This window comes from Rhinoderma darwinii, chromosome 5 (genome assembly GCF_050947455.1).
Source record: "Rhinoderma darwinii isolate aRhiDar2 chromosome 5, aRhiDar2.hap1, whole genome shotgun sequence".
NCBI lineage: Eukaryota > Metazoa > Chordata > Amphibia > Anura > Rhinodermatidae > Rhinoderma > Rhinoderma darwinii.
The window spans coordinates 219,600,171-219,626,784 of record NC_134691.1 but is presented as its reverse complement, the minus strand read 5'-3'; the positions used below and the strand labels follow the sequence as shown (position 1 = coordinate 219,626,784).

General features: G+C 41.8%; 1 protein-coding gene across 1 annotated transcript in view; it reads right to left on the bottom strand.

Moving 5' to 3' along the window:
• Positions 1–24,830, bottom strand: part of NT5C3A (5'-nucleotidase, cytosolic IIIA) — a 66,715-nt gene extending 41,885 nt beyond the window's left edge. Inside the window, exon 1 of the mRNA XM_075828531.1 lies at positions 24,543–24,830. Coding sequence (XP_075684646.1) covers positions 24,543–24,680 — 138 coding nt within the window. The 5' untranslated portion in view covers positions 24,681–24,830. The remainder of the gene's footprint in view (positions 1–24,542) is intronic.
• Positions 24,831–26,614: the final 1,784 nt, after the last annotated feature.

Here is a 26,614-nt window from a genome sequence, read left to right as displayed (position 1 = left end):
ACATCAGGGTATATGTAATCTGGGCGGAGTACATCAGGGTATATGTAAGCTGTGCGGAGTACATCAGGGTATATGTAAACTGGGCGGAGTACATCAGGGTATATGTAAGCTGTGCAGAGTACATCAGGGTATATGTAAGCTATGTGGAGTGCATCAGGGTATATGTTAGCTGGGTGGAGTGTATCAGGGTATATATAAGCTGGGCGGAGTGCATCAGGGTATATGTAAGCTATGTGGAGTACATCAGGGTATATGTAAACTGTGCGGAGTGCAACAGGTCATAATAGGATGATGTAATAATGGGGAGAATGAATAATACAATGAACGATCCCTGGATAGTGACGTACGCTTTGAACCAATCCTTCAGGCACAGGCCGGATTTTTGGGTGTCGGAGTCGCACTTCTAAAGGGTGTCTGTGGTATTGTACAAAATATCTGCACTCCAGCATTGTCTAATCTTTGACTTCACTAGCCCCATATGTAGCACAGACCCCAAAATGTCATAGATTCCGCTGCATTTACAGGGTCTACAAATGGGGGCTGCAAATGATGACGTGGGGTTTTAGGTGAAAAACTGCTGCACATATAAATTAGTCTGGGCCGTCGTTTTGCATTATTGCGTTCCAAGAGTCATAACTTTTTATTTTTCCGTTGACGAGCTGTGTGAGTGCTTGATTTTCATGTGATGAGCTGTCGTTTTTATTAGTATCATTTTGGGGTAAATGTGATAATGTGATCAGTTTTTATTAAATTTTTTGGAGACCAAAAAACAGAAATTCTCTCGCTGTTTTTTTTTAATCAATTTTTAACGGCGTTCTCTGTGCAGTATAAACATGTTTGCTTTATTCTGCGGTTTGATACGATTATGGCAATACCAAATTTATATAGTTTTTATATGTTTTACTACTTTTACACAATAAAAACCCTTTTTATAAATAAAATATTTTAGTGTCACCATATCCTGAGAGTCATAACTTTTTTATTTTTATGTCGACAGAGCTTTGTGAGGGCTTGTTTTTTGCGTGACACACTAGTTTTTATTGGTACCATGTTTGGGTACATGCGGCTTTTTGATAACTTTTTATTCCATTTTATTGGAAACAACGTGACCAAAAAAGGAAATTCTGCCATTGTTTTTTCTGGTATTTTTTTTACGGTGTTCACCGTGTGGGATAAATATTATATTTTTATAGGTCACGCCGATACGAACGCGGCGATACCTATTATGTCTAGTTTTTGTCTTTTTTTCCATTTTTTTCTAATTATAAAGGACTTGATCAGGGACACAAGATGATTATTGTTTTTATTACATAAAACTTATTTATTTATCTAAAACTTTTTTGAACCTTTTTTTTTACTTTTTATTTTACACATACTAGGGGACTGGAAGATCTGATCTTCTGATCCCCTGTACAATACACTGCACTACTTGTGTAGTGCAGTGTATTATAACTGTCATTTTATAACTGACAGTTGAGCCTATTACGTCCTGCCTCGGGCAAGACCTAATAGGCTCCCGTACTGGACAACCAGGAAGCCATTGCTAGGCTTCCTGGTTGCCATTGCAACCATCAGAAACCTGCGATTTTTCGCGGGGGGCCAACGGGGTACAGAGGGAGCCCCCTCCCTCTGTATCAATCACTTAAATGCCGCTGTCGCTATTGACAGCGGCATTTGAGGGGTTAAATGGCGGCGATCGGACATAACAGTGATCGCCGCCGTTGCAGCAGGATGTCAGCTGTATATTACAGCCGGCACCCGCTGAGGATGAAGCGCGCACAGCTCCTGTGCCTGCTTCATCCTCAGGACGTTACTGTACGCCCATTTGCGGGAACGAGCCGATATAAAGGACGTACAGTAACGCCGATTTGCGGGAAGGGGTTAATAGTCAAGTTAAAAGAGCCACAATGGAAACATACAACATATAGTGGGTTAAAAGTTGCACAAAGTCGGCTAGCACACCATTTAAATGAGGTGATTGAAACGTCTACTGATCTCTCCTATTGGTCACTTACTATGTCAAAATCGCTGGATGGAGGCTCGTTCTCCACTAGGAGTCCTGATAGGCTGATACATCAGGGGACCCATTTTCGGGCTGCACGTCCGAGATCATAAAGGAAGTGAAAATTGAACGCGCGATCATTAGCCCCAATTTATCCCCTGAGGACGCTGCTTCTGCAGCGAAACATGTCGGGGGGGGCTATCGTCATTTTAAGGATCGTTGTATGGCTAGTAACCACACTTTAATTCCAGTGCTACACAGTGGACGATACAGCAGTCTGCAGCTGCTGATCTTGACAGTCACATTGTGTCTATGAGACATACACCTATGTTACAGTCGTATACCTCATTTAAATGGTGTGCCAGCAGACTTTGTGCAACTTTTAACCCATTATATGTTGTAAGTTTCCATTGTGGCTCTTTTAACCCCTTAGTGACCAGCCCATTTTAGGCCCTAATGACCAAGCAATTTTATTCGTTTTTCTATAGTCGCATTCAAAGAGCTATAACTTTCATTTTTCCGTCGACATAGCTGTATGAGGACTTTCTGACAAAAAGAATAGCATGGAATGCAGCATTGTTCTTCCCATTAAATCGACGGACACCACGACAGAACCCTGAAGAACCCTGAGCCGGCAACATCAGCGATGGATGTCAGCTGTATGTTACAGCTGACATCCACCTGTAACGCTGCATCTTAGTAGTTGGCAGCAGATCAGCAGCTCTGCCCTGCAATCGCAGGACTGCCGACTGCGACTATGGCAACAGGAGGCCCAACAATGGCCGACTGCTTTGCATTACGGAAGCGGATTAGGTTCCGCCTAATCGGCCTGCTGTCCGTGAATGACTGACAAATCTAATACATTGCACTACAAATGTAGTGCAATGTATTAGAAAAATAATCTGATAGTTGGACTTTCAAGTCCCCGAGTGGGACTAAAGTGTAAAAAAAAAAAAAAAGGAATAAAAGTTGTTAAGGAAAAGTAATAAAATAAAACACAATTGCCCTTTTTCCCTTATCAAGTCCTTTATTATTGAAAAAAACAAAAACCATACATATTTGGTATCGCCACGTCTATAACGGCCTGAACTATAGAAATATTATGTTATTTATTTCACGCGGTGAACGGCGTAAAGAAAAAAAACTAACGAAAAAACAATGCCAGAATTAAGTCTCATCACTTTGCCCTACAAAAAAATTGGAATAAAAAGTGATCAAAAAGTCAAATTTTTTGAAAAATGGTACCAATACTAACTACAGCTTGTCTCGCAAAAAAACAAGCCCTCATACAGCTCAGTCAACGAAAAAATGTAAAAGTTATGGTTCTCAGAACAAGGCGAGAGAAAAAAAAAAGATTAGATTTTTTTTTCCTTTATTTGTTGAGAAAATGAAAAATTGAGCTAAAGCTACATCTTATTGAAGAAAAAGGATTTTTTTTATTTTCACTGCCCAATTCTAATAAACTGTAAGAATCAATTAAACACCTGTGGGGTCAAAATGCTAATTACACCCCTAGATGAATTCCTCAAGGGGTGTAGTTTCCTAAAAGTAGTCACTTTTTGGGCGTTTTCCCAGTTTTGGTCCCTCAGGGGATTTGCAAATGCAACATGGCCTCTGCAAACCATTCCTGCTAAATTTGAGCTCCAAAAGCCAAATGGCGCACCTTCCGTTCTAAGCCCTGCCGTGTGTCCAAACAGCCGTTTATGACCACATATGCAATATTGTTAAACTTGGGACAAATTGCTTTACAAAATGTTGTGATGCTTTTTCTCCTTTAGTCCTTGTGGAAATGAGAAAAAAAAATTAGCTAAACCTACATTTTCTTTGAAAGAATGTAGATTTTTATTTTCACGGCCTACTTCCAATAATTTCTGCAAAAAACATGTGGGGTCAAAATGCTCACTATACCCCTAGATAATTTTCTTGAGTAGTTTGCAAAATTGGGTCACTTTTGGGGGATTTCCACTGTTTTGGCACCACAAGACCTCTTCAAACCGGACATGGTGCCTAAAACATATTCTAATAGAAAGGAGACCCCAAAATCCACTAGGTGATCCTTTGCTTCTGAGGTCGGTGCTTCAGTCCATTAGCGCACTAGGGCCACACATGGGATATTTCTAAAAACTGCAGAATCTGGGCAATAAATATTGAGTTGCGTTTCTCTGGTAAAACCTTCAGTGTTCCAAAAAGAAAAATGGATTAAAAATGTTTCTGCAACTCAAAAAAATTACATTTGTAAATTTCACCTCTGCTTTGCTTAAATTCCTGTGAAACGTCTATAGGGTTAAGAAACGTTCTGAATGCTGTTTTGAATACTTTGAGGGGTGAAGTTTTTAAAATGTAGTGACTTATTGGGGGTTTCTAATATATAAGGACCTCAAAGCCACTTCACAACTGAACTGGCCCCTGTAAAAAAAAAAAATCGCCTTTTGACATTTTCTTGAAAATGTGAGAAATTGCTGCTAAAGTTCTAAGCCTTTTAACATCCTAGAAAAATAAAACGATATTCAAAAAACGATGCCAATCTAAAGTAGACATGTGGGGATGTTAATTAGCAACAATTTTGTGTGGTATAACTGCCTGTCTTACAAGCAGATACATTTTAAATTTAGAAAAATGCAAATTTTTGCAATTTCTCTCAAAAGATTGGTGTTATTCACAATTAAATAGCAAATTTTGCCAGTAACAAAGTCCAATGTGTCACGAGAAAACAATCTCATAATCGCTTGGATAGGTGAAAGCATTCCGAAGTTATTACCACAAAGTGAAACAGGTCAGATTTGAAAAATGAGGCTCTGACAGGAAGGTCAAAGAGGGAAGGGGTTAAGAACATGGGTGATCTTTCAGCCCCCTGATGACATTTATAGTCTGTAAATAAACCCGCTATATTTCCTTTAGTAGGGATCCTATAAAAGATGTTCTGAAATTACAATCTCCTAATATAATATTCAGCGCAGGCAGCTAACAGCAGGTTTTGCAAGGAAGCTACAAGACATTTAACCCCTTTAGGTCCAAGCCATATTTCCCTCCCCGCCTTTATTTTTCAGTCACTAGAGTGATGTAAGGGCTTATTTTTTGCGGGAAAAATTTTTTGTTTCTATTGGCACCATTTAACCCCTTCCCTCTTTAGCCACTTTTGACCTTCCTGACAGCCTCATTTTTCAAATCTGACATGTTTCACTTTATGTGGTAATAACTTCGGAATGCTTTTACCTATCCAAGCGATTCTGAGATTGTTTTCTCGTGACACATTGGACTTTGTTACTGGCAAAATTTGCTCAATATGTTCAGTATTTAATTTAGAAAAACACAAAAATTAAGCGAAAAATTGCAAAAATTAGCATTTTTCTCAACTTAAATGTATCTGCTTGTAAGACAGGCAGTTATAAACTAACACCCCCCCATATGTCTACTTTAGATTGGCATCGTTTTTTGAACATCCTTTTATTTTTTTAGGACGTTACAAGGCTTTGAACTTTAGCAGCAATTTCTCACATTTTCAAGAAAACGTTAAAGGCTATTACAGGGGCCAGTTCAGTTGTGAAGTGGCTTTGAGGGCCTTATATATTAGAAACCCCCAAAAAGTCACCCCATTTTAAAAACTTCACCCCTCAAAGTATTCAAAACAGCATTTAGAAAATGTCTTAACCATTTAGACATTTCACAGGAATTAAAGCAATGTAGAGGTGAAATTTACAAATTTCATATTTTTTTGCAGAAATTAATTTTTAATCCAATTTTCTTTATAACACAGAAATGTTACCAGAAAAATGCAACTCAATATTTATTGCCCAGGTTCCGAAGTTTTAGGAAATATCCGACATGTGGCCATAGCATGCTACTGGACTGAAGCACCGGCCTCAGAAGCAAAGGAGCACCTATTGTATTTTGGGGCCTTATTTTTATTACAATATATTTTAGGCACCATGTCAGGTTTGAAGGGCTCTTGCGGTGCCAAAACAGTGAAAATCCCCCAAAAGTGACCCCATTTGGGAAACTACACACCTCAAGGAAATTATCTAGGGGTGTAGTGAGCATTTTGACGGCACAGGTTTTTTACAGAAATTATTGGAACTAGGCCGTGAAAATTAAAATCTACATTTTCTCAAAGAAAATGTAGGTTTAGCGATTGTTTTTCTAATTTCCACAAAGACTAAAGGAGAAAAAGCACCACCAAATTTCTCCAAAGTAAAACAATACCCCCACATGTGGTAATAAACGTCTCTTTGGACACACGGCAGGGCTTAGAAGGGATGGAGCACCATTTGGCTTTTGGAGTTCACATTTAGCAGGAATGGTTTGCGGAGGCAATGTCACCTTTACAAAGCCCCTGAGGGGACAAACAGTGGAAAGCGCCCACAAGTGACCCAATTTTGGAAACTACACCCATTGAGGAAATTATCTAGGGGTATAGTGAGCGTTTTGACCCCACAGGTTTTTTGCAGAAATTATTGGAAGTAGGCCCTGAAAATGTAGGTTTAGCTAAGTTTTTCTCATTTCCACAAGGACTGAATGAGAAAAGGCACCACAAAATTTGTAAAGAAATTTCTCCCGAGTAAAACAAAGCCCCACATGTGGTAATAAACGGCTGTTTAGACACACGGCAGGGTTTAGAATGGAAAGAGTGCCATTTGGCTTTTGGAGATCACATTTAGCAGGAATGGTTTGCGGAGGCCATGTCGCATTTGCAAAGCCCCTGAGGGGACAAAACAATGAAAACGCCCAAAAAGTGACTTCATTTAGGAAACTACACCCCTTGAGGAATTCATCTAGGGGTGTAGTAAGCATTTTGACCCCATAGAGGTTTCATAGAATTTATTAGAATTGGGCAGTGAAAATAAAAACAATCCGTTTTCTTCAAAAAGACGTAGCTTTAGCGAAAAATTTTTCATTTTCTCAACAAGGAAAAAAAGAACCCAACATTTGTAAAGCAATTTCTGCCGAGTACGGCAATACCCCATATGTGGTCATAAACTGCTGTTTTGGGTACACGGCAGGGATCAGAAGAGAAGGAGCGCCATTTGGAGTACAGATTTTAGAGAAGGAGCGCCATTTGGAGTACAGATTTTGCTGGATTGGTTTCTGGGCGCCTGTGGGACCAAAACAGTGGAAACCCCCCAGAAGTGACCCCATTTTGGAAACTACACCCCTCAATGAATTTACCTAGTGACGTAGTAAGCATGTTAACCCTGCAGGTGTTTTGTAGAAATTAGTGCACACTCGATGTTGCAGAGTGAAAAAGCTTGTGCCACCATAACAAGACAGCGCTCTAATTATTATGCGTGTTTCCCGGTTTTAGAAACACCCTACATGTGGCCCTAATTTTTTGCCTGGACATTCGACCAGCCTCAGGATTGAAAGCGTACCATGCGAAATTGAGACCTAATTTGGCGATTTACAAAGTATTGGTTCACAATTGCAGAGGCTAAGATGTGAAATAATAAAAAGAAACCCCTGAGAGGTGACCCCATTTGGAAACTGCACCCCTCAAGGCATTTATGAAGGGGTGTAGTGAGCATTTCACCCCACAGGTCTTTTCCATAAATGAATGCGCTGCAAATTAAAAATTTATATTTTTCCCTAGATATGCCATTTCAGTGGCAAATATGTCATGCCCAGCTTGTGCCACTGGGGAGACACACCCCAAAAATTGTTAGAAGGGTTCTCCCGGGTATGACAATGCCATATACAGTGAAGGAAAGAAGTATTTGATCCCTTGCTGATTTTGTAAGTTTGCCCACTGTCAAAGACATGAACAGTCTAGAATTTTTAGGCTAGGTTAATTTTACCAGTGAGAGATAGATTATATAAAAAAAAAAAAAAACTGAAAATCACATAGTCAAAATTATATATATTTATTTGCATTGTGCACGGAGAAATAAGTATTTGATCCCCTACCAACCATTAAGAGTTCAGCCTCCTCCAGACCAGTTACACGCTCCAAATCAACTTGGTGCCTGCATTAAAGACAGCTGTCTTACATGGTCACCTGTATAAAAGACTCCTGTCCACAGACTCAATTAATCAGTCTGACTCTAACCTCTACAACATGGACAAGACCAAAGAGCTTTCTAAGGATGTCAGGGACAAGATCATAGACCTGCACAAGGCTGAAATGGGCTACAAAACCATAAGTAAGACGCTGGGTGAGAAGGAGACAACTGTTAGTGCAATAGTAAGAAAATGGAAGACATACAAAATGACTGTCAATCGACATCGATCTGGGGCTCCATGCAAAATCTCACCTCGTGGGGTATCCTTGATCCTGAGGAAGGTGAGAGCTCAGCCGAAAACTACACGGTGGCAGCTTGTTAATGATCTCAAGGCAGCTGGGACCACAGTCACCAAGAAAACCATTGGTAACATTACGCCGTAATGGATTAAAATCCTGCAGTTCCCGCAAGGTCCCCCTGCTCAAGAAGGCACATGTACAGGCCCGTCTGAAGTTTGCAAATTAACATCTGGATGATTCCGAGAGTGATTGGGAGAAGGTGCTGTGGTCAGATGAAACTAAAATTGAGCTCTTTGGCATTAACTCAACTCACCGTGTTGGGAGGAAGAGAAATGCTGCCTATGACCCAAAGAACACCTTCCCCACTGTCAAGCATGGAGGTGGAAACATTAGGTTTTGGGGGTGTTTCTCTGCTAAGGGCACAAGACTACTTCACCGCATCAATGGGAGAATGGATGGAGCCATGTACCGTCAAATCCTGAGTGACAACCTCCTTCCCTCCACCAGGACATTAAAAATGGCTCGTGGCTGGGTCTTCCAGCACGACAATGACCCGAAACATACAGCCAAGGCAACAAAGGAGTGGCTCAAAAAGAAGCAAATTAAGGTCATGGAGTGGCCTAGCCAGTCTCCAGACCTTAATCCCATCGAAAACTTATGGAGGGAGCTGAAGATCCGAGTTGCCAAGCGACAGCCTCGAAATCTTAATGATTTACAGATGATCTGCAAAGAGGAGTGGGCCAAAATTCCATCTAACATGTGTGCAAACCTAATCATCAACTACAAAAAACGTCTGACTGCTGTGCTTGCCAACAAGGGGTTTGCCACCAAGTATTAAATCTTGTTTGCCAAAGGGATCAAATACTTATTTCTCTGTGCACAATGCAAATAAATATATATAATTTTGACTATGTGATTTTCTGTTTTTTTTTTAAATATAATCTCTCACTGGTAAAATTAACCTAGCCTAAAAATTCTAGACTGTTCAGGTCTTTGACAGTGGCAAACTTACAAAATCAGCAAGGGATCAAATACTTATTTCCTTCACTGTATGTGGAAGGAAACTGCTGTTTGGGCACGCTGTAGGGTGCAGATGGGAGGGAGCGCCATTTGGCTTTTGGAGAGTGGATTTTGCTTGGTAGATTTTTTTTGGAATATTGTTGGAGTTTCCCTTTATAATGTGGGGGTACATGTAAGCTGGGCAGAGTACATCAGGGGCATAATCAGGTGGTGTAATAATGGGGTAAAAAACCAATAAAATGATCCATAGATGTGTGTTACGCTGTGAAGCAATCCTTTCTGCACAGGCCGGTATCACACTGATATATGGCGTCCTTTCTTATGCCCCTTTTGGTCCACACTCCGCACCTTTGCAGTTTGGGGAATTTTGCTGGGAAAGTGTTGTCCTGGTATAATACGGGCACCCTCGGTTCCAGCGGATATGTTTGGGCCCTCCCCTTCCTGGTTCCCTAATTTTAGGTCCTTGATAAATCGCCTCTTGAAACAGAAGAAATGTTCCCCTCGGTCCGCCAGCACAACTGCATATTTTTTATTTTCTGACTTATTGGAGCCTTAACTAATTGTATTTTTTCATAGACGTAGTGGTATGAGGGCTTTTTTTTGCGGGACGAGCTGTAGTTAATATTGGTACCATATTTTTTGGGAGGCCAGGTAAACAAAAAAAAAAAAACTTAATTTTGGCATAGTTTTTTTCGTTTTTTTTTATACAGCGTTCACCATGCATTATAAATTACATGTTAACTTTATTCTGCGGGTCAGTACGATTCCGGCGATACCTATTTTATAGGACTTTTTTATGTTTTACAACTTTTTGCACAATAAAACTACTTTTGTAAAAATAATGTATTTTTTCTGTCTACAAGTTGTGAGAACCATAAACTTTAAAAAAAAAATTTGTTGACCGGCTTTTGTGCTAGGCATTGCATTCCATTGCAGCCACCGGAACCCCGGCAATTTCATTGCTGGGGTTCCGAAGAGCTACAAACACCTTAAGTGCAGCACTCACGTTTCAGCGCTGCACTTAAGGGGTTAATGGCGGGGATCGAAGCTAATTTCAGTCCCCGCCATTACAGCCGGATGTCAGCTGTAAGATACTGCTGAGATCCGGCGATGATGGCACTGGCTCAGCTGAGCCGGTGCCAAACATTTGGCGTATGGATACGGCAATTTGCGGAAAGTCATAGCTTTCCATGTCGGGAAGGGGTTAAAGTACCATGTAATGTACTGGGAGACTGCAAAAAATATATTTGAGGGGTGGAATTGGAAAAAATAGCAATTAGTTCATTGTTTTTTGGGTTTCCTTTTTACGGCTTTCACCGTACAGTAAAGACAACTTACCTTTATTCTGCTGGTCAATACAATTATGGCAATACCAAACTTAGTTTTGTTTTTTTTCTCATCTTTTACAAAGTAAAAACAATTTATTAAAAAAAAAAAAAGTTTGTGTCACCACATTTTTAAAGCCATAACTTCTTTTTCCATCAATTGAGCGGTGCGAGGGATTGTTTTTTGCGGGACGACCTGTATTTTTTTTGTACCATTTTTTTGGTACGTATGATTTTTGTTATCGAAGGTGACTAAAACAGCAATTCTGGCTTTTTTTTCCTTTTGCTTGTATTTTTTTTACACCATTTATTTTGCGGGTTAAATAATGTCATGGTCTGACATTAAGGCCCTGTTCACACAGTTTTTTGCAAGCAGAAATAAAAAAAATGCCTCAGGCCTTATTCACACGAAAGTGCCCGTTTTGCTCGCGTAAAAAATGCAGCATTTTTCTTGCGTTGCAGTTCCGAGTGACATCCGTGTACAGTGCGTGTCCACGTATTTTACGCGCGTATGTCATGTGGTTTTAACGTCCGCAAAATAAACTGAAGGTGTTTTTTTTTAAATTCCTTTAGCAACTGTTGCACGAATCACGCACAGCACATGGGTGTGCTGTCCGTTTTTTTTCACGCACCCATAGACTTCAATGGGTGTGTGATGCGCATATAACGCACAAGTATAGGACATGCAGTGAGTTTCACACAGCGGACCCACGCTGCGTGAAAAACGCTCACTGTCCCCATTGAATTGCATAGGTCCGTGTAACGACGGTTGTTCTAACGCGCGTAACACGGATGTGAAATACGCTTGTGTGAATAAGGCCTCAGAATACCTTCAGAAATTTTGATGCAGATTTTGAACTGTCAGTAATCTGCGAAAAACAAACTACACACCGCAGGTTTTTTCTGTCTCATTGATTTTAATGGGAGGTCAGAGGCGGAAACCGCAGCGAAAAAGGACATGACACTTTTTTTTTTTTTTTTTCAGCGAGCGGCCAAAAGCCACCCGTGAAAAAAAACAAAAAACAACACTTACCTTTACTGGCGTTGCCATAGCGATGCGTCCCTCTGGTCTCCGTGCAGCCCGGTCTTCCGTGGTGATGCTGCCTCCCATGTGACCACTACAGCCTGATTGTCTGCAGCAGTCACATGGGATGAAACTTCATCCCAGGATACCAGCAGCACGGAGAACAGCAAAGGGGGGGGAGCCGCCTATATATGACAACACCAGAGAAGACAGAAGAAAAATGGGGAAAAGGAAGGATGAAGCACCAAAAGGGAAAGGATACTACAGCATAAATGCACATGCTGCAGATTTAGAAACAAGCCAAAGGGCAGTTTTGGCACATTTTCCTAGCAGTTTTTTTTTTAGCTGCTACTGTAATGTGCTGCAGAATTTTATTGCGGAAAAACAACAGCTTATCCACCTATGGCGCACATACCCTTAGCATGGAAACCAAGCACAGCACACAGACCCATCGATTTCAACAAGGCCGTTCAGACATGCGTGTTTTCACGCTGCGAGAGTCCGCTGTGTGAAACTCAGTGCATGTACTAGATTACTGCATTTTCACGCACCTACGCGCCCATTGAAGTGTATGGGGGCGTGAAAACCACCCACTGAACACAGATGTACATCCGCGTGCGGTGCGTGATTTGCGCATCATTTAGATTGCAAAAAAATTTTAAAAAAATGATGTGCTTTGCAAGTGTGTGAATAACGCAGGCCACTCGCAAAGCACACTGATGCATAACGCAACACACACGGACCAGATTCACGTGCGTTTATCACGCGTGTGAATCGGATACGCTCATGTGAATGAGGCCTAAGTGCTTGTCCACACGTAATGGAATTGCTGCAGAAAATTTCTGCAGCTATTCCACTGCGGAAAAACTGCACCATTTCCTACTGCAGAAAATGGTGCATATTTTTCAGCTTTTTTCTCACTGTTGGGGAATGGTGACATCTCCTGAAAAACGCCGCAATTCTCTCCTCTTTCCGCAGCAGGAACGGACATGATACGGTATGAAAAAATACGCACCACGGGTGAATTTCTGCTTGAAAATTTTACACAACGTGTGGATGAGATTCGTTAATTCTCCCCCACTTTGCTGCTACTGTATCCTGCTGCGTATTTTCCGTCCGCAATTCCGGATGGAAGATACGCAGCAATTCCGCTTCGTGTGGACAAGTCCTTACAGTTTTCCCTGGATCGCTGGTGCCTCGGCTTTAACGGAGTATACGCATTTTTTCAAATCTGACATGTGTCAATTTATGTGCTAATAACGCTGGAATGCTTTTGCCTATCCAAGTGATTCTGAGATTTTTTTCTCGTGACATATTATAGTTTTTTATTAGTGGAAAAATTTGGTCAATAAATTCATTGCTTATTTGTGAAAAACACCAAAATTTAGAGAAAATTTGCAAAAATTATGATTTTTCTCATTTTAAATGTATCTGCTTGTAAAACATACAGTAATACCACACAAAATAGTTACTATTTCACATATTCCATATGTCTACTTTATATTTGCATCGTTTTTTTTAACATTTTATTTTTCTAGGACGTTACAAGGCTTAGCACTTTACCAGCAATTTCTCCCATTTTCAAGAAAATTTCAAAAGGCGATTTTTACAGGGACCTGTTCAGTTCTGAAGTGGCTTTGAGGGCCTTATGTACTAGATAGACCCCATAAATCACCCCATATTAAAAACTGCACCCCTCAAAGTATTCAAAACAGCATTCAGAAAGTTTCTTAACCCCTTAGGCGTTTCACAGGAATTAAAGCAAAGTAGAGGGGAAATTGACAAATTTTATTTTTTTTGCTGCAATTCATTTGTAATAATTTTTTTTTTGTAACACAGAAGGTTTTACCAGAGAAACGCAACACAATATTTATTGCCCAGATTCTGCAGTTTTTAGAAATATCCCACATGTGGACCTAGTGTGATAATGGACTGAAATACCAGCCTCAGAAGCAAAGGAGCACCTAGTGGACTTTGTGGCCTCCTTTTTTTAGAATATATTTTAGGCACCATGTCAGGTTTGAAGAGGTCTTGTAGTGCCGAAACAGTGGAAATCCCCCAAAAGTGACACGGTTTTGGAAACTGCACACCTCAAGGAATTTATCTAGGGGTATAGTTAGCATCTTGACCCCACAGGTCTTCTGCTATATTTATTGGAGTTTGCCTGTGAAAGTGAAAATCTACTTTTTTTCTGAAAAAGTATAAAAAAAATAATATTTGCAAGGAATAAAGACTAAGAAGCACCCCAAAACTTGTAAAGCTACTTCTCCTGATTACAGCAATACCCCATATGTGGTACTAAACTGCTGTTTGGACCCACGGCAGAGCTCAGAAGGGAAGGAGCGCCACTTGGATTTTGAAGCACAGATTTTGCTGGATTGGTGTTTAGTGCCATGTCGCGTTTGCAACGTCATGGAGGGAGCAAAACGGTGGAAACCCCCCAAAAGTGACCCCATTTTGAAGACTACACCCCTCAAGGAATTTTTCTAGGGGTATAGTTAGCATTTTGACCCCACAGTTTTTTTTGCTGAATTTAGTGGAATTAGGCCATGAAAATGAAAATCTACTTTTTTCTGAAAAAACATAGAAATGTTTAATTTGTATAATAAAGGAGAAAAATCACCCCATAATTTGTAAAGCAATTTGTCCTGAATACAGCAATACGCCATATGTGGTAATAAACTGCTGTTTGGACCCACGGCAGGACACAGAAGGGAAGGAACAATATTTAGCTTTTGGAGCTCAAATTTAGCTGGAATGGTTTTCGGGTGTCATGTCGCAATTGCAAAACCCCTGAGGTACCAAAACAGTGGAAGCCTCCCAAAAATCCCTTTAGGGGACTGGAACGAGCGATCATTAGGTCGCTGGTACAATACACTGCAGTACTAATGTATTGCAGTATAATATAATTTTTACAGGCTCCTGTAACAGCGCGATCGCTGTTCCTGTCCATTAGTCCCAGGTGTCAGCTGTAATACACAGCTGACACCTGCAGAATATAGATCGGGCGCAGCACGAGCCCACTCCATATATAACCCCCCCGCACCACGACATGCTATTAAGTCGTGGTGCGCGAAGGCGTTAATGCGCAGCGGATGGTGCAAAGTGAAAATTACAATTTTCAACTGATATGCCATTTTAATGCACAATATGCTGTGCCCAGTTTGTGCCACTGAAGACAAATACCTCGTACAATGTTGAGCGGGTTCTCCCGGATATAAAATATCATATATGTGGACGTAAGCTGGTGTTTGCGCATGCTGTGGGGCTCAGAAGGGAGGGAGCGCCATTTGGCTTTTGGAGCGCAGAGTTTGCTTGGTAGTTGTTCTGTTTGGGGTTTTGCTGGTATTTCAGTTTATGATGTGGGGGTATGTGTAAATTGGGCAGAGTACATCAGGACATAATAAGAGGGCATAATAATTCGGTAAATAAATAATAATCCACAGATATGTGGCCAAGGTCGCAATGATAAATGGCGCCCGATTTTATCCGCTTTTGGACACTGCACAATTTCTGTCAGTGAGCCATAATTTTTTTTATTTTTTCTTCGCCGGAGCTGTTTGGGGGCTTATTTGTTGCGGAACAATCTGTAGTTTTCATTGGTACCATTTTAGGGTACATGTGATTTTTTTTATCACTTATTAGATTTTTTTGGCAAGCAAAGTGACAAAAAAAACAAATTCTGAAAATGTTTTTTTTCTTTTACAGTGTTCACCGTGCGCTATAGATGACATTTTACTTTATTCTGCGGGTCGATACGATTACGGCGATACCAGATGTATATAGTTTTTTTTTAATGTTTTGTGGCGTTTGCGCAATAAAATCACTTTTCTATAAAATTATTTATTTTTTGTGTCACCATATTCTGAGAGCCATAACTTTTTTATTTTTCAGTGAAAAAAAGCTGTGTAAAGGCTTGTTTTTTGCGGGGCGGGTTGTCGTTTTTATTGGTACTATTTTGGAGTACATGCGATTTTTTGATCACTTTTTATTCTATATTTTTGGAGGGTTGATGACCCAAAAAATAGTGATTCTGACATTGTTTTTTAATTATTTTTTTGCGGTGTCCACCGTGCGGGAAAAATAATATTATAGTTTTATAGTTTGGGTCGTTATGAACGCCGCGATACCAAATATGTGTACTTTTTTTTTTTTTAACATTTTCATTTTTTTCCCTATAATAAAAGACTTATTATAGGGAAAAAAAACCCAGCATTTTTGGTTTTTGTAACTTATAACTTGTTTTTACACTTTAACAAAACATTTTTATTACTTCTTTTTTTTGCTTTTTACTTGAAGACCAGCAGCACGGATGGCTGCTATAATACATTACACTACCTAGGTAGTGTAACGTATTATAAACTGTCAGTGTGACGCCGAGAGTCATACTGCCAGGAAGCCTATGAGGACAGACTGTTGTATGGCCTCCGGTTTTGCCTTAAAACCGACTGCAGCTCCCGCAATCGGTCCCCAGGAAAGTTCGTTGCAGCAACAAACTTTCCCTGCGATCACATGACCGGGACCTGAACCAATTAGGTCCCGGTCATGTCTCCGGGACTAGAGGCAGGGGATAACAGCGCGATCCGGGTGTCAGCGCTACTCTGAGACACCCGGATCGCGCTTTTAACACCCACCGTGAATTCACGTCGGCACTGCACAGAGCCCAGCAAGCTCCGATGTGAATTTACAGAGGGCGGTCGGGAAGAGGTTAAACATCTCCAAGAGGGGAGAAAGCTAAAGCATTCCAGAGAAGCTTTTTCCTTTTATTCGCCGATTTTCTCAAAATGTAATCAGGTCCTTTAACCCCTTAATGACCGGCCTATTTTAGACGTTAATGACCAACTCATTTTTTAAGTTTTTCCATTGTCGCATTCCAAGAGCTATAACTTTTTTTTTTTTGCGTCGACATAGTAGTATAAGGTCTTGTTAATAGCACCATTTTGAGGTACATATTATTTATTGATTAACTTTTATAAACTTTTTTTTTGGGGGGGGGAATAGAAAAAATCTGAAATTTCGCCACTCTTTTTTGCGTCCTAAATCCACGCCATTAACAGTGTGCTATAAATAACACAATAACTTTATTCAGCGGGTTGTTACGATTGCAACGATACCAAATTTGTATAGTTTTTGTATGTTTTACTACTTTTACACAGTAAAAACGCTTTTTTTTCAAAATTATTTGTTTTTGTGTCTCCATATTTGAAGAGCCGTAACGTTTTTATTTTTTCGCCGATGTGGTTGTATGAGGGCTTTTTTTTTGCGGGACGACTTGTAGTTTTTATTCGTACCATTTTGGAGTAGATGCGACTTTTTGATCACTTTTTAATCACATTTTTTTTAAGTCAGGATTCACAGAAAACAGCAATTTTTCCAACTTTTTTTATTAAATTTTTTACGGCGTTCACCCTGCGGGTTAAGTAATGTAATAGCTTTATAGTCGGGGTCGTTACAGACGCGGCGATACCAAATATGTGTAACTTTTTTACTTTATTTTGGTTTTTTAATACTAAAGCAGTTTGTAAGGCCTCATTCACACGACAGGGTTTCCCGGCCGGGTGCCGGCCGTTCATAAATTGGCCAGCACCCGGCTGCATTAGGAATAATAGACCCCTAATGGGGCTATTCACACGACCGATTTTTTGACGGCCGGGAAAACCGGCCGTCAAAAAATAGGACATGCTCTATTTTCGGCTCCCATAGAAGTCTATGGGGCCGGGTAATACACGGCCATCACCGGAATGTGTCCCGAGTGATGGCCGGGTTTTCCGTCGCTTGCGCTCTATCTCCTCCTCCTCCTCACAGCGCAGAGTGCATGTGAGGAGGAGGAGTTGATGCCATTCGGACGAATGGCTACGCTGTACACTGTGTGGCAGGGCCGGGGTGTACAGCAGGTGGAGGGAGCGCTGCGCTGGCTCCCTTCCCCTGCTTGTTAAAAGCGCCCTGGCCCGGCAACACCTTCCATGGCGACGCTAGCAGCAGCTGCTGCTGCTGCTGCTACTACTACTGTAGCGACGCCACTATAGCAGTGCAGGGAGGCATCTCCCTGCTCTGCTCTGTGCTAGTCCCACTTTAGCTCCTTGAAGGAGCGGAATCCCCGTGTTTTCCGCTCCTGGACAGAGCGCTTGATGTCTCTGTCCATATCTGGGCAGTGACATCAGGGGAAACTCCTGAAGCGGAATCCCCGAACACATGGGGATTCCCCTTCAGGAGTTGCGACTGATGTCACTGTCCAGATCTGCCCGGCCCAGAACGGATGCAAAACTTTATGCAAACCGGCCGGGCAAAATGGCAGATTTTACCGGCCGACACTCGGGCTCGGGCGGGACCCTGTCGTGTGAATCCCGCCTAAGGGGAAAAAGTGTGTTTTTCATTCATTTTTTTTTCTGTTAACTTTATGAAACGTTTTTTTAAACTTTTTTACTAGTCCCACTAGGGGACTTTAATATGCGATTCTGCGATCGCTATTATAATACACTGCAATACTTCTGTATTGCAGTGTATTATGCCTGTCCGTTTAAAATAGACAGGCATCTGCTAGGTCATGCCTCCGTCATGACCTAGCAGGCATTCGCTCCAGGCAGACCTGGGGGCCTTTATTAGGCCCCCAGCTGCCATCGGAGACACCGACACTCGGCGATCTTATTGGCGGGTGTCGGTGGGAGAGAGGGAGCTCCCTCCCTCTCTCCAAAACCACTCAGATGCGGTGCTCGCGAGTGAGCACCGCATCTGAGGGGTTAAACGGGTGAGATCGATACTAATATCGATCTCACCCGGCAGAGCAGGGACGCCCCCAGTCCTCAGCTACCTCTGGCAGCTGAGAGCAGGGAGATTTGACAGCTCCCTGCTCTGTTTACTTATTCCGATGCCGCGACGTAAAAAGTCTATGGCATCGGAATAAGGCCCGTTAGTGACCGACGTAGAAACACGATGGGCCGGTCACTAACGGGTTAAGAGGTTGGCCGGTTTCAGTAAATTGATCTTATTTTTTTGCAGAAAATAAAAGTTCAATTTTCGGATATTCTTTGTGTGTTAATTCCCCACAGCTGTTACTTAGTAAAGATTCTGTCCATGGTCATGTGATGGACACACAGGTGCTGGGCTCCTTAGAAGACACAGCTCTGATACACATACTACAACGAGCCGTGCATCTGTGTGTCCATCACATGACCATGGACAGAGCTGTATCTGCTGGAAGTAAACAATGAAGCTTCCTACTGATTAACAACAAGCAGAGATCTTGAAAACCGTGAGGAAATTACAGAAAGTATATTGGAAAACTATATAAAACTTTTAATTATACAAAAATTTAAATTAACTTGCAGAAAACCGGACAACCCCTTTAATTTAGATGAAGATAACAAGTAGAGATAAGTAATGTATCACATTCTTCCTAAGTTTAGTGCCACCTTCTGCCACAGACATGGGATAAGGTGACAGATGAGCTCTCTACCTTGCAACATAATCTCACCCTGGGCACCCACCTGCAACATTTTGGAAGCCCTCATATTAAAGAGGCTCTGTCACCAGATTTTCAAACCCCTATCTACTATTGCAGCAGATCGGCACTGCAACGTAGATAACAGTAAAGTTGTTTGTTTTTTTTTAAAACGAGCATTTTTGGCCAAGTTATGACCATTTTTATATTTATGCAAATGAGCCTTTCTTAAGTACAACTGGGCGTGTTTAAAGTTAAGTCCAAGTGGGCATTATTGTGTGCGTACATCTGGACGTTTTTACTTGTTTTACTAGCTGGGTGTTGTGAATGGAAGTGTATGATGCTGACGAATCAGCATCATCCACTTCTCATTGTCACCACCCAGCTTCTGGCAGTTCAGACACACAGCGTGTCCTCGCTCATCCGACGCGATGAAGTTCCTGTGGGAGGGAGTGAGTGACGTCACAGCGTGATCTCGCGAGGACACGCTGTGTGTCTGAACTGCCAGAAGCTGGGTGGTAACGAAGAGAAGTGGATGATGCTGATTCGTCAGCATCATACACTTCTATTCACAACGCCCAGCTAGTAAAACAAGTAAAAACGCCCAGATGTACACACAATACACGCCCAGCTGTACTTAAGGCTCATTTGCATAAATATAAAAATGGTCATAACTTGGCCAAAAATGCTCGTTTTTGAAAAAAACAAAACGTTACTGTTATCTACATTGCAGCGCCGATCTACTGCAATAGGAGATAGGGGTTTGAAAATCTGGTGACAGAGCCTCTTTAACCCCTTCCCGACATCCGCCGTGTATATATACGGCACTGTCGGGAGGTGCTTCCCGCAAAGCGCCATATAGGTACTGCGCAACGGAAAACGGTCATCGGTGCTAATTGCACCGTGACAAAGTAAAGATGGCTGCTGTCCCTGACAGCAGGCCATCTCTACTACTCGCCCAGGGTGCCGTTTCGCCACCCCCCCCCCCCGCATCGGCGATCGCTGATATTGGTCAGTCAATTCTTAACGGCCAATAGCAGGTATTTTTGTTAAAACTGTGCCCTGGAATCACAGGGCACAGTTAGACAGTGGCGATTGGTGCTGTCTAAGACAACACCCATCGCCACCGACGTCACCGAGGGAGGTGGCAGTGAGGCCACCTCTAGGAGCGCTCTGATTGGTCGGTCTGTAATGACCGACCAATCAGAGCACCGGGGGGTGTTTTGAAGATCGAGACGGCTCTGCACGCCGCCATTCCAGTTTGAGGCAGCGTGCAGAGCAGTTGAGAGACCGGCTGCTGTGGCTTTGCTGGGATTTGTAGTGCGATCTGCGCGACTTTGTATAAAAAAAAAAAAAAAAGTGTCCTATTTTGCTACTTCTGTCTGATCATCGGTCTTTCTTTTTTTTTTTTGTGATCCGACAGATTTTTTTGGGCCCTTTCCCTGTCCCAATCCACCCCCTCCCTGTACCAATCTACCCCCCCTTTCCCACCCCACCCCCTCCCTGTCCGAAGTCCTGTGCCCACTGAGCGCTGATCAGTGACCACCATCAGTGCTCAATTTTTGGCGCAGGTTTTTTTTTTTTTAATTTGCACCATCTCCCTGTGTGCGCCCTGCAGCCACGAAGTGCTGGTTAGTGACCGCCATCACTGATCAGCATCCGTGGTTTTTTTTCCCCCGCAGGTTCTTTCTTTGTGCCTTTTTTCACCCACACCAATTACCTGTGTGTGTCCTGTGACCGCTGATCAGTGACCGCCATCACTGGTCGGCATTTGTGTTCAACTTTTGGTCCAGGAATTATTTTTTTTTGTCATTTTTTTTCAAATTATACATTTGCACCATATACCTGTGTGCACCCTGCGGCTACAGACTGCTGATTAGTTATCAGCATCTGTGGTAATTTGTCAACGCAGGTTTTTTAGGTCTTTTTTTCACCCCCCTGTGGAAAAATAAAAGTTGATTACACGTGTAAAAACACCACACAACCCCCACAATAAATCAAAATGTCTCAATCGTCCAGATGTATGTATTCAGTCGAGGAGGCATACACCATCATTGCCTCTGACACTGATTCGGCCAGCGAGGGAGACGAGGAATATGCCGCACTCCTTTTATTTACCTCCTCTTCCAGTGATGAGGAACCCCCCCCAAAGGCGACCCAGGAGAGCAGCTGAGCCAACCCCAATTATTGATCCCGTGTGGACTCCACTCCGCAAAAATTATGAGCCTCAAATTCCTGATTTTATAGGCAGCTCAAGAATTCAGTTTGAGACTGAAGGCCTCACAGAAATTGACTTTTTCAAGGTCTTTTTCTCTGAGGAGTTTGTTAATTTAATGGTGGCCCAGACGAATCTGTACGTCCAACAATTTTTAACCCAAAACCCCACTTCATCATTTGTTAGGTGGACCCCAGTAGATGCAGCGGAGATGATGACATTTTGGGGCCTTGTGATGCATATGGGACTAGCGATGAAGCCAGAGGTTAGGCAATACTGGAGTGCGGATATTTTGTACAACACCCCAATTTACCGCATGGCCATGACCCAGACTCGCTTTGAAGCGATTTTAAAATTCTTGCAATATAATGATAATGCACAGTGCCCGCCCCAGAACGACCCCACATTTGACCGTCTATTTAAAATCAGGCCACTCATTGATCATTTCTCCACCAAGTTTTCACAAGCGTACACCCCCGATAAATAGATTTCCATAGACGAGTCCCTTGTTCATTTTAAGGGGAGGCTTAAAGCTTAACCACATTATAAGTGCCCTATCTCCTACATAAGGAGATCGGCGCTATAATGTAGGTGACAGAAGTGTTTTTATTTAATAAAACAATCTATTTTCACCACTTTATTAGCGATTTTAGATTTATGCTAATGAGTTGCTTAATGCCCAAGTGGGTGTGTTTTTACTTTAGACCAAGTGGGCGTTGTACAGAGGAGTGTATGACACTGACCAATCAGTGACCAATCAGCGTCATGCACTCCTCTTATACGAACACATTAACAATACTGAAGTGTTTAGACAGTGAATAGACATTCCACGGGATGTCTATTCACATCTCTTCACTTCGTTACTCTGTCTCTGGTAGTTACAGCAGAGGAAGCGTAATCTCGCGAGATTACGCGGTAAATGACAGGTTACAGTGAGATTACGCTTTGCTCTGCTGTAACTACCACAAAAACAGTAACAAAGTGCAGAGATTGTGAAAAGACATCCCGTGGAATGTCTATTCACTGTCTAAACACTTCAGTATCGTTAATGTGTTAGTATAAGACAGCACATAAGGATCTAGCAGGATCCCTATGCGCTGAGTAAATGAATGGAGAGGAGTGCAGGATGTTGATTGGTCAGCGTCATACACTCCCTTGTACAATGCCCACTTGGTCTAAAGTAAAAATAAGCCCACCTGGGCATTAAGCAACTCATTAGCATAAATCTAAAATCGTTAATAACGTGGTGAAAACAGATTGTTTTATTAAATAAAGAGCACTGCTGTCATCTACATTATAGCACCAATCTCCTTATGTAGGCACTTATAATGTGGTGACAGAGCCTCTTTAAATTCTGCCAATACCTGCCCAATAAGAGGGCAAGGTATGGAATTAAAAATTGTACAAACTGTGTGAGAGTACATCTGGGTATACACACAGGTTTAGGGTTTATGAAGGGAAGGACTTTATTATTGAACCCCAAGACTACGGTACTGTGCGCAAAAATCAGAGAGGCCTCCCTAAAACACTGCTTAGCCAAAGCCTCAGAAGGGGTGAGAGCAGGAAACTATGCAGCGAGAACATGCTGTTCGTCAAATATAAGGACAAGAGGGATGTCCTTATATTGACCACAATTGATGGCAGCGGCAGCACCCGTCCCTGAGCGAGGTACCTCCACAGTGACCCAGAAGCCAAATTGCATCCTGTGCTACAATAAGTACATGGGCAGGGTAGATCTCTCTGATCAAGTACTGAAGCCTTACCATACATCCATAAATTAGTAATTTCATGCTTTATTAACCCCTTTATTATACCAAAAGCAACATTGCGTCCACACACATATCCATTATTCACTGTATTAAATGATGCATATAATTGTGCTCCCACAATAAAGGAAATTTAGTAGTTTCACTGAAGTGATAAATGAGTAAAATATAACTTTATTTTATAACTCTCTAAAAACAGGGGTACAATCACCACTGTGAAAAAGCCCCATGAGTTATATTTTACTCATTTATCACTTCAGTCACACACATATCCAGCTACATCCTAGTTCCAAAAGTCAAATGGAGCTTCTGAGCCCTGCTGTGTGTCCAAACTGCCATTTATGACCACATGTGGGGTATTGTTTTACTCGGGAGAAATTGCTTTACAAATGTTGCGGTGCTTTTTCTCCTTTAGTCCTCGTGGAAATGAGAAAAAAAATTGCTAAACCTACATTTTCTTTGAAAAAAAAAAAATATGTCGATTTTCAAGCTCATAGCCTACTTCCAATAATTTCTACAAAAAACCTGTGGGGTCAAAATGCTAACTACACCCCTAGATAATTTCCTCAAGGGGGTGTAGTTTCCAAAATAGTGCCACTTGTGGGGGGTTTCCACTGTTTTGGCACCGCAAGAGCCCTGCAAAGCTGACATGGTGCCTAAAATATTTTCTAATAAAACGGAGTGTCCAAAATCCTCTAGGTGCTCCTTTGCTTCTGAGGCCGATGCTCCAGGCCATTATCACACTAGGGCCACATGTGGCATATTTCCTAAAACTGCAGACTCTGGGCAATAATTATTGAGTTGCGTTTCTCTGGTAAAACCTTCTGTGTTACAGAAAAAAATGGATTAAAAATGAATTTCTGCAGAAAAAAAAAAAAATGAAATTTGTAAATTTTACCTCTACTTTGCTTTAATTCCTGTGAAACGTCTAAAGGGTTAAGAAACTTTCTAAATGCTGTTTTGAATACTTTGAGGGGTGACGCTTTTTAAAATGGGGTGACTTTTTGGGGGTTTCTAATATATAAGGCCCTCAAAGCCACTTCACAACTGAACTGGCCCCTGTAAAAATAGCCTTTTGAAATTTTCTTGAAAATGTGAGAAATTGCTGCTAAAGTTCAAAGCCTTGTGACGTCCTAGAAAAATAAAAGGATGTTCAAAAAAACTATGTCGATCTAAAGTAGACATATGGCGGATGTTAATTAGCAACATTGTTGTGTGGTATAACTGCCTGTCTTACAAGCAGATACATTTAAAATGAGAAAAATGCAAATTTTTGCAATTTTTCACAAAATTTTGGTGTTTTTCACAATTAAATACTGAACATATCGAGCAAATTTTGCCAGTAACATAAAGTCCAGTGTGTCAGGAGAAAACAATCTCAGAATCGCTTGGATAGGTAAAAGCATTCCGGAGTTATTACCACATAAAGTGAAACATGTCAGATTTGAAAAATGAGGCTCTGTCAGGAAGGTCAAAAGTGGCCAAAGCGGGAAGGGGTTAAAGAACAGTTTAGTACTCACCATCTCTATGATTTTTGTTTTCCTTCCAGTTTTCTTCTTCACGGTGAATATATATTGAGCCAACACCACTCCAGCAACTAGGGCACACATGCTGGCACTGGCCACAGCACCCACTTTGGCCACAGAAGATCGGTCCATGACTATCGAAGGACTAGTAACCGGATGCACCCTTGGTACTACTACAACTTTTATATAATCACGTGCTCCAGGTTTGATTTCCAATTCTACAGACTATAAGTAAAACGTATCACAGTCTGTTACTCTATATGGCCCAGTAAGAGAAATATATATATATATATATATACACAGGTACATAGAACTAGGCGATGTGGTCACATAATTATAAAGCATTACATAAGTCCATGGCCTCTCTCGTTACATCGCTGTAGTCGGACGCTTCCTATGTATGAACGCATACTTTCTGACTGAAGCGTTAGCCGCACAGACACCATGTAGTCGCTCTGTAAGTAGCGTTGTCCTTCCCCTCCCCCTTTCTCGCCGGCTATCACGCTTCTAGTGACAGCTGCGGCTTTTCCGCTTCCGTTCTCCATGCGTCCCAACTCTCACTCTGACCTATAGCCCCGCCTACTTCACGGAACAGCTCATTCGTATAGGCTAAAACGCGTCTAGGTCCCAACGAACGCTGTTGACGTTTAGAAGCTGTAAAATGATCCATAGCAACGAGAATCTCCCGGTTGCTTAGGTAACGATAGCTAAGGGGACGCTGCGTAATGACGGGAGGATAATCACCCTGCCCATGTTATTTTGCAGCACTATAGAAAAATCGTTGCAAAAAAAACCGCGATATGACTGGGACATGTGAATAAACCTTATCGGTTTCTTTGTTTGCTTTGCTCTTAATACGGAGTCAACCTTTTCATGCCAAGTACCCCCTATTGACAAGAAGTTGCAACAGATTACCTCCAAGGAAGCGATCAGTTATAATGCTCTGTTCACACTACTTGTCTGAGGCTCCGTCGCCGATTCCAAGAGATTTGACAGGAATAATAACACAGTACTATTTTTCCTACCAAAATGATGGACACTGCGACAGACCCCAATCATGATTTCTGACTGATATTGGTGAAAAATGCAAATTTTTGTCTTTATGCTCCGCGCGTTTATTTAGGACATGCCCCCAATTTACAGCATTTGAATCACAAATAGTACATATGACTACCTTCTACCCCACTTTATACCGACCTCAGGCCAGAAGCCTCCTGTATACAGACCCTAGATCAGACCACTTAATAATGACAGACACCCTATTACTGACAGTCCCCAGATCAGACCACTTAATAGTGACAGACCCCTATTACTGACAGACCCCAGATCAGACCACTTAATAGTGACAGACACCCTATTACTGACAGACCCCAGATCAGACCACTTAATAGTGATAGACCCCCTATTACTGACAGACCCCAGATCAGACCACTTAATAGTGACAGACCCCCTATTACTGACAGACCCCAGATCAGACCACTTAATAGTGACAGACCCCCTATTACTGACAGACCCCAGATCAGACCACTTAATAGTGACAGACACCCTATTACTGACAGACCCCAGATCAGACCACTTAATAGTGACAGACACCCTATTACTGACAGACCCCAGATCAGACCACTTAATAGTGACAGACACCCTATTACTGACAGTCCCCAGATCAGACCACTTAATAGTGACAGACCCCCTATTACTGACAGACCCCAGATCAGACCACTTAATAGTAACAGACCCCCTATTACTGACAGTCCCCAGATCAGACCACTTAATAGTGACAGACCCCCTATTACTGACAGACCCCAGATCAGACCACTTAATAGTGACAGACACCCTATTACTGACAGTCCCCAGATCAGACCACTTAATAGTGACAGACCCCCTATTACTGACAGACCCCAGATCAGACCACTTAATAGTGACAGACACCCTATTACTGACAGTCCACAGATCAGACCACTTAATAGTGACAGACCCCCTATTACTGACAGACCCCAGATCAGACCACTTAATAGTGACAGACCCCCTATTACTGACAGACCCCAGATCAGACCACTTAATAGTGA